The 10,400-nt window shown below is 45.0% G+C and overlaps 1 protein-coding gene across 1 annotated transcript; it reads left to right on the top strand.

Annotated features, from left to right (window-relative positions):
• Positions 1-802: 802 nt before the first annotated feature.
• Positions 803-9,815, top strand: LOC308151270 (photoreceptor outer segment membrane glycoprotein 2-like; the record flags this gene model as incomplete). The annotated part of the gene is made up of 3 exons (XM_080524108.1): positions 803-1,383; positions 6,212-6,458; positions 9,570-9,815. The coding sequence occupies 3 exons, from the start codon at positions 803-805 to the stop codon at positions 9,813-9,815; spliced, it is 1,074 nt and encodes a 357-aa protein (XP_080380234.1).
• Between the last annotated feature and the right edge of the window lie 585 nt (positions 9,816-10,400).

Raw genomic sequence — 10,400 nt, 5'->3', positions numbered from 1 at the left:
GAGCATGGTAGAAGCACACCAACATGCAGGTAACAACCATAAGTGTTGTATGGTGTTTATTAACAGCTGGTGTTGTCGTCCAGTGTGGTAGATGTTCTGTGTAGAAGGTTTTGTTGTTAACAATGTTACATGAGTTATGAAGGCATACCTGTGACCATCTTTGGTTTATTATTGTGACAATGCTGAATGTTGACATCCATACTGATCTGATTACTGGAGTTCTATAATTGACCATAGCTTTACCAACAAATTGTTATTGGGTCACACTATTAGCATATCTACAAGCCTGCAACAAGCATAAAAATGCAGGATCATCACACTCTATGGGCTTTTTCATACTTAATTTTGATAATTTTAAATTATAGGTTATTCCTTAAACACATAATAGTATAATGTGGGATAAATGGAGGTAATATTTTGTAAATCCTGAATACTGATTGTAATTATCTATATGCCTTGAGTCCTGTATTTAATTCCGAATGCTATTAGATGATAAATAAAATTTAAAAAGCATAATTGCCCTTGTGTCTTTCTTCTTTTTGATCATAGGACCTGCTTATACCACTAAGGACACCAGAGTACAAAAATACCTCTTAAGCAGCTTATGAGGTCCGCCAGAAAATAGCTCCACACCTTTCTTCTTCCCCTATCCTTCCCTCTTGCTCACAGTCCACGCTCATACCCTTTACGCTATTCACCTCCACTCCCACCTGGTCCACTTTACTAATTCGGCTGCCCCTCCAATCCTGGATGAGGACGGAAGACTTTGATACAACACACAAATACTGCACGCCAGGACAAAATGGCAGTCCTAAAGGTGACATTCACCAAGACCAATCGGGGCAAGCTGGCGCAGGTCTTGTGGGTCCTCAACTGGATTTCTGTGCTAACAGGCATCATCCTCTTCAGCCTGGGCCTCTTCCTCCTGGTGGAGATACAGAAACGGCAGGAGTTGATGTCAGACCGCAATATCTATTCTGTGCCCAACATGCTCATTGTCACAGGTCTGGTGGCCTGTGGCATTAACTTCCTGGGTGGCAAGATCTGCTATGACTGTGTCGACACCACCAAGTTTCTGCGCTGGAAGCTGCTGATGCTTCCTTACATCGTGTGCACCTTCTTTTTCACCTTCTGCATCCTGATGGGGGCACTCATGTGCTACAGCATGCGCAACGAACTGGAGGAGTCGCTGTTCTTTGGATTACGCCACGCTATGCGCTACTACAAAGACTCGGGCACACCGGGTCGCTGCTATCTGAAGCGCGCTGTGGACATGCTGCAAATCCAGTTCCAGTGTTGTGGAAACTCGGGTTACCGTGATTGGTTCCACATCCAGTGGATCAGCAAGCGCTACCTGGACATGACCCGCAGTGATGTAGCTGAGTAAGTTTAAAGGAAACCCCAGGTTCTATTGTGCTACCTGTTATGAATGGGCAGGGGGGCATAATCTGCTTATATTCAAGCAATTTAACAATGAACGCCAGATTGTAGAATTGGTTTAGCTCATCTTGAGGGAGGGCTCTGAGTAGAATTGGTTGAGCTCATCTTGAGTAGAGTGGGAGAGCTACAGCTAGCCAGAGTCCTTCAGATTTGACCAGACAATGTAGTAACAGTAGTGCCTATTCTGAAAAACATAGCTGGCACCAGTTATTGCTGCCCTGGGCTTGATGCCTGTGACCTCCTCCCATTGTCAATTGGCCGATCTAAGCTACTATAATTCTTCTTTGTTCTTAATTGTGTCACACTTCATCTGTCCTTCTTCCTAAATTACACACAATTTGTGTCATTGGTTCTTAACAACCTATGAGTCATACTTTTTTTTATGAGAACCTTTCTTTCTTTCTTAATGATTTTTATTGATTTTTTAGACATGAACATAGACAATACACATTACCGATTGGGGTGATCGGGTGAGCTGGTTCAGATTAGACATGAATAACAGCATGTAGGCAGCATTACAAATTTTTATATTTATATATAAACAGTAACAAAAACGTAGAAAATAGGGAGCCAAAACGTGACTCCATCAGCTCCTACACAGCTTGATATACCCACAGGTGTTTCCCACCCACAGTCCATAATTGATAACGAGAAATAATACGTAATGGTAATATCCCTGAGAGAAAAGTAATACATTTCACACAAACCAAAAGCATAACCCCAAACAAACAATAAAATAAAATCTAATCTAATCATCATCTGGGTGAATGGTGGTCTTACTCAGGTGATCAGCGAAGGGCTTCCAAGTCATGTCAAAGGTTGTGTTGGAATTCCTAAGTGGAAATCATTTTGTTTCTAATTTGATGTGATTCAGGATCTCTTTGAGCCAACTATTATGTGAAGGGGGGAGGGTATGCTTCCATTTAAATAAAATAAGTCGTCTTGCCAGTAGGGTTGTAAAAGCAACCTCTGTCAGTGAAAAAATGGGTGTTGTAGGCGGTGGGATTCCGAATAGGGCTGTGAGAGGTTCAGGTTCGAGGTTCCTGCCAAAAACTGTCCCGAGTGTATCAAAGACCTGACACCAGAAGTCTGTCAATTTCGGACAAGACCAACATGTGGGTATGGTTAGCAGGTGATTGTTTGCATCTGTTACAAGTGTCGCTGGTGTCCGGATATATTTTTGCCAGTCGAGCATTCGTGTAGTGTACTCTGAAGAGGACCTTGCATTGTAATAAGCCGTGTCTAGCACACATAGAAGTTGAATGGACTAGATCAAGGATTTGATCCCACTGGTCGTCAAGTATCGCACCCCAATTTCCTGTTCCCAGGTCTGTTTCAGGTAGGCTGCTGGAGCCGGGTTGAGGGAGTCAATGGAGTCATAAATTATGGAGATAGAGCATCTCTGAGCGGGCTTTGGACTAAGTAAAGAGTCGAACAGAGACCCGGGTGGATGATTGGGTAAGTGGGGATATTTAGTTTTAATAAAATGTCTGACCTGGAGGAAACGAAAAAAGTGAGATTGGGGCAGTTCAAACCTGGATGAGAGCTCTGCAAAGTCGGTAAAAATTCCGTCCTTGTTGAGATCTTTGACACTAACTAAGCCTTTGTCACGCCAGATACGAAAGGTGGGGTCAGAAGAAGAGGGTGGGAATAAATGATGTTCATAGATTGGGGCCAGGGTGGAAGGTTTATCCATTCCAAAATGTTTACGAAATTGTAGCCAGATCTTAATAGAATTGGTGACAACTAGGTTTTGGGAGATATTGTGAATTTTGAGAGGAAGTTGTGCCGTGAGGAGAGACTGAAGGGAGACCTTTGATGACTGTAGCTCTATCTGGGCCCATGAGGGAGGTGTTTCGGCCCTGTCTTTGAACCAATGACAGAGTTTATCAATATTGCACACCCAGTAATATTGAATAAAGTTGGGTAAGGCTAAACCGCCAGATTTTTGGGGATGTTGTAGGATAGCTTTCTTAATATGTGGGGGTTTATTAGCCAATAAGAACAAGGATATCAGCTGATCTAGTTGATGGAAAAAGGACTTGCTCATAAAGATTGGGACGTGCTGGAACAAGTAGAGAAGTTTAGGGAGAATCACCATTTTAACCAGATTAACTCTGCCCGTCAGGGACAGGAAGAGAGAGGACCACCGAGTCATGTCGAGCTTAACCTTATCAATGAGAGGGCGGAAGTTTTTTGCGAAAAGGTCGTCAAATGAGGTGGTGACGAAAACTCCCAGGTATTTAAAACCATCCAGGACAACTCTGAATGGGAGGGAGGACCGGGGTAACTTCTTAGCTGATTTATTGATGGGGAGGAGCTCGCTTTTATTGAAATTTAGCTTGTAACCGGAATATCTGCCGAATTGTATTAAGATGTCTTTGACGACTGGGAGGGATGAGACAGGGTTGGAAACATATAATAGCAAGTCATCCGCGTATAATGACAGCTTGTGAGTAGTGCCCATCCTGGTGATGCCTTCAACTCTCTCCTCCCCCCGGAGCCAAATGGCCAAGGGTTCGATGGCCAGAGCAAATTATGAGAACCTTTCAACCGTACCAAAATATTAAAACCTTAAGTGAAAAACGCAAGAAGCAGAATCCACTTCCTTAAGCTGGTATGTCAAGCTGGTAGGCCTAACACACCATTGACTGAAAGATCAAAGATCGGTCAATAGGCTTAACACTAGAACCGCCATGGGTGGGGTCATTTGATCTAGTGAGTAAAAAAAAATTCTACCATTGCACTTGATCAAATTTCAGGACCCACCTTTCATGAGTTTTCCAAGTTGTTTTCGAGTTGTCTGTATGTCTCCCAATTCCTTCTGATGTTTTTGGGTTTAGCATTTCTTGTTTTGTGGGGGAGGGTCATCTTTTTCTTGATCGTTTCCGATCAATCAAAGGGCAGGCTCTCACCTACTACGCCGGTTTCTCTTGCCACAAATCTCGGTATTCTCTTGCCATGACAACTATGTGACGGATACATTTCATCTTGCTTATGTTGCGATCAAAGTCGCATGAAATGACGTGTCATTGGCACGATTGTGAAATATTAAAATCTATAACATACTGAATGATTTGTCATTGTAATACTACTCTTTCTCTCTCTTTTCTTTCATTTCTTTTCACTAATAGGTGAAACTAAACTATAACAGGCTATAATGCGGTGCATGCTGAACTTGAACATCAGAACGTACCGGCATCAAAACGTTAGAAGGGAGGGGGATGAGAATGTCACACACGGATGATCAAGGATTTAAATAGAAAACATTTAGCATTTCAATACAATGGCGACTTCTAAAGATGGCAGGGTGTTGGGAGGGAGAGGGGAATGGTATGACAACTTTAGCAAACAGGTCAACAAATCCCGGGGAACTATGATCAAAAACCTTAGGAACAGGGGAACATAGCAAAACTTGAATGGAGTCGCTATGCCTTTCCGTTTGGACGTGGTGGAAGGGTGAACAAGGTTCGGAAGTAAGCCTGTTTTGCTAGATAGTATAGGCACGCTAGATATTTCCATCTTGCTTATGTTGCGCACAAAGTCGTGTGAAATGACGTGTCGTTGGCACGATTGAGAAATATTAAAACTTATAACATTCTGAATGATTTGTCATTGTAATACTACTCTTTCTTTCCTTTCTTTTCTTTCTTCATACATGAAGAAATAAGGATGTTGTTACGTCTTCTGCCTGGACTAACAGTAATAAGGATGCATGAACAAGGAGCTACAGTTTTCACATCTTTACTGTCAACGTCAAGTTCAACAACAACATGTACATATCAATACGCACCAACATAACATGTACATATCAATGCGCACCCACAGTATAGCAACAACATAAAATAGTCCCATGCCTATTGCATACATAACAATTCCTCCCTTCCAGCATTGATGTAACCCCTAAACATCACAAAGTGAACAGTGTGTTCAGTAACTAACCATAACAGAAATATAATGCTCTATCAAAGGTAAGTTAGTCAGTCCTGACTACAATTCAAGTCTCTGAGGTGCTCTGCGATTTCTCTCAGGGTAACGCCTTGGTTGAGAACCAGAGCCAGTGGCCCTCAGTTGAGGTTCAACAGCCTGTGCAGGTTCAGCATCATTATCAGTGTCAAAGTCCTCTGGTGTTGCCAGAGTAGACTCATCCGAGTCTGGAGGTGCCACTGATTCCTTAGCTGAGGTATTGCGAGCTGTTGCATCCAGTAGCTGGTCAACATGCCTGCGCCAGACGATGTCAGGCCCTACACTCACGGTGTAAGTCAGTGGTCCTGTCCGTGACAGAACCTCACCAGGCTGCCATTTCTGGTTGTTACCTCTATAGTCTCTGGCAAGCACTTTGTGTACAACACTGAAACTCCTCAGACTAGACTAGAATGTGTCACATATACCCAGCATCTGGTGGGGTCATTGGGTCGCAGACATCAGGCCGTTATGGCATGCAAAGGAGTCGACCCAATCCTAAACATAATTGCTTTATTTGGACATTATTTTTTCCAATACTTTCTGATATAATGATATCTGAAACCAATCTGAAAGAAATAAAATGAATTAAAGCTGAGAATCAAATCAAGTATAGTATAGAGCTAATAGAAGACGACATGCTTCCTCTTTACAATACCTAGCTGGAGGCCACTGTATGTGTTAAAAACTGTAGTGTTCAGCTCAATGTTTGGTCTTGTTACATAATTGTTTAATGTTACTATCCTTTAAGTAATTTGTCTTTTAGGCACCCTATGCATCTAATGATGTCCTCTCATTGTCTCCTCAGTCGTTTGAGGAGTAATGTGGATGGGAAGTACCTTATGGACGCCATACCCTTCAGTTGCTGTAATCCCTACTCTCCGCGGCCCTGCATTCAGCATCAGGTCACCAACAACACGGCCCACTACAACTATGACTACCAGGCAGAGGAACGCAACCTGTGGAAGAGAGGCTGTGGCCAGGCACTGCTGGACCACTACACTAACATCATGCAGTCCATCGGCTTCACCGTGCTTGTCATCTGGCTGTTTGAGGTTGGCTTTACCACACCTTCTGACTGTCAAAATACCTTACACATTCTTAAAATAATCTCCCACTGCAATTCTATTTAATTGAGATTTGAAAAAGAATATAGCATTATGGCATTGGCAAAGAATCTCATAGGACACGGTACAGCAGCTTCGGGATTGTTAAATAACAATGTCACAGGAATGCTGCGTTTCCTGACATCATACAGATTCTGACAACCAATGTGACCATACAGTATGTAAACTGACATCATTTACATTTTAACCAGTTAGCAGATGCTTTTATCCAAAGTGACTTACAATTAGAGATTACAGGGATAGTCTCCCTGGAGTATGTTAGGGTTAAGTGCTTTACTCAAGGGCACACTAGTGGTGGTGTTCCCAGGTGGGATTTGAACTCATGACCTTCTGATCACCAGTCCAACTCCCTATAGGCCACCACTACCCCCATCATTCTGTTATCATGATAACAGTGTAACTGTTAATTGCTTGGAATGTATACTACCAAAGATACTGTATATTGTTATTGATGATTTCACGTCAGTCGCCCTTTTGGAGAAAAAATGGCACATTATTTTGCACACTTATACACAAGGGTTTAGATAGGGCTCTCCTACCACAGCTACGCAGACGACACTCAACTCTTCCTGTCCTTCCCCCCGTCTGATGTACACGTGGCAACCCGTATCTCAGCATGTCTCGCTGACATTTCAACTTGGATGGCTGACCACCATCTCAAGCTCAATCTTAACAAGACTGAGCTCCTCTTCATCCCCGGGAAAGCCTGCCCTCTCCAAGACTTCTCCATCACAGTGGAGAACTCTACTGTAACCCCCTCCCTGACAGCCAAGAACCTTGGAGTGATCCTGGATAACCGACTATCCTGTGCGGAGAACATTGCAGCAACGGCTCGCTCCTGCAGATTCCTCCTCTACAACATCAGAAGGATACGACCATTCCTTACCAGAGAGGCAGCGCAACTCTTGATCCAGGCACTGGTCATCTCCCGCCTGGATTACTGCAATGCACTCCTGGCGGGGCTCCCCGCTTCAGCCATTAGACCTCTGCAGCTCATCCAGAATGCTGCTGCCCGGCTGGTATTCAACCTCCCCAAATACTCGCATGTCACCCCTCTCCTTCGCACCCTGCACTGGCTCCCGATAGCAGCTCGCATCAGATTCAAGACCCTGGTGCTTGCATACCAGGCAGCTAAAGGGACAGCCCCTGCCTACCTGAAGGAAATGGTAACCCTCCAAACCCCTGCCCGCTCACTCCGCTCCTCCACCTCGGCTGGCCGACTGGCCCCTCCTCCTCTACACAGCAGTCGGGCTGCCCGATCACGTCTCTTCACAACACTGGCTCCCCGCTGGTGGAATGAGCTCCCCACGGCTGTCAGAACGGCAGAGTCACTACCCATCTTCCGTCGTAGACTGAAGACCCATCTCTTCAGGTTACATCTTAACTGCTCCTCCTGAGACATCTTCCGACCCTCACCTCTACGTCTCCTAAAGACACCCGCTTTCCCCTCTACTGTGTCCCTAGAACTTCTATTGCCCCCCTTGTACTGTTTCTCAGTTTCTCCAGTAAAAAAAAAAAAAAAAAAAAAAGTTTAGTAGAAGGCGATAATAGGGAGAAGGTTTTTCCTTCTATCAGTGGCCCCCGGCCCGAGCTAGAGTACTCTTCCTGCAACGAATGGTGGACTGCTGATTCACATGCTTAGTATTCAAATGTATTGATTGTAAGTCGCTTTGGAATAAGGCGTCTGCTAAATGCCAAAAAATGTAAAAAAATGTAAATAGTGTTTTTGTAGAAGGTGGAAAAACATTGCCTGATAATAATCATTTTAAAAATATACATTAACATTTACATTTTTGGTATTTACCAGACGCCTTATTCCAAAGCGACTTACAATCGCTACATTTGACTAAGCAAGTGAATCATCAATTCACCAGTTGTAGCAGGGAGAGTAATCTAGCTCAGGCCAGGGGCTGTTGGCAGTTGTCGTGATTTATTTTATTTTATATAGACACTGGAGAGACAGTACAAGGGCGGCACTGGTGAGACAGTACAAGGGGGGCAGTAGAAGTCTTAGGAGGCACAGTATAGGGGAGAAGCAGGTGTCTCGGAGACGCAGTGCTGGGGGTAGTAGACTGCCGCGACTGCCGTGTTGGCGTAGGGGTGGTGGGACCAGTCGGCCAGCAGAGGTGGAGGAGCGGAGTGCACGGGCTGAAGTTTGGGGCGTGACCATTGCCTGGAGGTACGCAGGGGCTGTCCCTTTTGCTGCCTGGTAGGCAAGCACCAGGGTCTTGAATCTGATGTGAGCTGCTATCGGGAGCCAGTGAAGGGTGCGAAGGAGGGGGGTGATTTGAGATTTGGGGAGGTTAAATACCAGACGGGCAGCAGCATTCTGGATGAGCTGCAGAGGTCTGATGGCGGAGGCGGGGAGCCTGGCCAGGAGTGCATTGCAGTAGTCGAGGCGGGAGATGACCAGTGACTTGGTCAGGAGTCGCGCTGCTTCTCTGGTGAGGAATGGTCGTATCCTTCTGATGTTGTAAAGGAAGAATCTGCAGGAACCTGCTGTCGCTGCAATGTTCTCCGCACAGGATAGGCGGTTGTCCAGGATCACTCTAAGGTTCTTGGCTGTCTGGGAGCGGGTTACAGTAGATTTCTCCACTGTGATTGAGAAGTACATTGAGAATGTAGAGATGTCAGCGAGACATGCAGAGACACGTGTTGCCAGATGTAGGTCAGAGGGGGGGAAGGACAGGAAGAGTGGAGTGTCATCTGCGTAGCTGTGGTAGGAGAACCCATGTGAGGAGATTACTGAGCCAAGAGACTTGGTATAGAGGGAGAACAGTAGGGTCCCTAGGACAGAGCCCTGGGATACCCCAGTGGTGAGGGTTCGTGGAGAAGACAACGATTCTCTCCAAGTCACCTGGTAGGAGCGACCCACCAGGTACGAAGCAAACCAGGAGTGTGCAGTGCCAGAGATGCCCAGTTATGAGTGGATGGAGAGAAGGTTCTGGTGGTTGACTGTGTCGAAGGCACAAATATAGAAATCTATTCAATTTCCACTGTATGCACAGCTCTCTGATTAAGTGCTTTTTTCCTCCACAGTTGTCTGTGCTAACAGGAGTGCGCTACCTGCAGACAGCCTTGGAGAATGTCCTTCGGCAAGGCGACCTTGACTCTGAGTCCCATGGGTGGCTGCTGGAGAACAGTATTACAGAGACGGCCCGCTCCAACTTCCACATCATCAAGAACCTTGGGAAATGCTACCAGGTGGATGATGACCCCAATATTGACGTGCCAAGTGCTGCCCAACAAGAGGTGCCTACTCACCAGACCACTGTGGGCCGCTAGCATCGCTAGGACATCTACCCAGACCACTGTGGGCCGCTAGCATCGCTAGGACATCTACCCAGACCACTGTGGGCAGCTAGCATCAGGTCTGCACATCCACCCTGGACCAATTTTAAGACACATAAATATGTAAATGTGAGGATAAAATAAGGATAAAATATGAGTTGGGGTGGGATGAGTGGAACAGGATACTGTTCTGTAAATGATAATGCAATGCCTGCCTCCTCTAAACTTAACTGAAAAAGAGATCTCAGTTTGATATGCCTTTGAGCAAATGTTGTTCTTGTGCCATTATTCAAAAGTCTGGCCATGAGGCCAAAGGGGAGAGAGTGTAAGACATGTGCTATGGACAGCAAGAATGGACACACTGAGATGGACTGTACAGAGTGAAATGGCAAAAGCAAATTAGAATTTCTTCAACTCAATTGTATGCAACTTTTCAATAGTACAGGCTGTCATAGATTCAAGGGGGAAATGTCACATCAAGCTGCACAGACCCTTTCATTTAAAAATGTTTTTTTATTCCTGATGAAGGGGAGACTTGGAAGTACTGCTTGGTGAAGAACATTTTGGGATTATTTCAGT

This window comes from Nansenia antarctica (genome assembly GCF_963989245.1).
Source record: "Nansenia antarctica genome assembly, chromosome: 1".
Taxonomy (NCBI): domain Eukaryota; kingdom Metazoa; phylum Chordata; class Actinopteri; order Argentiniformes; family Microstomatidae; genus Nansenia; species Nansenia antarctica.
The sequence above is the reverse complement of the archived record's forward strand: the minus strand, read 5'-3'. Positions and strand labels throughout refer to the sequence as shown.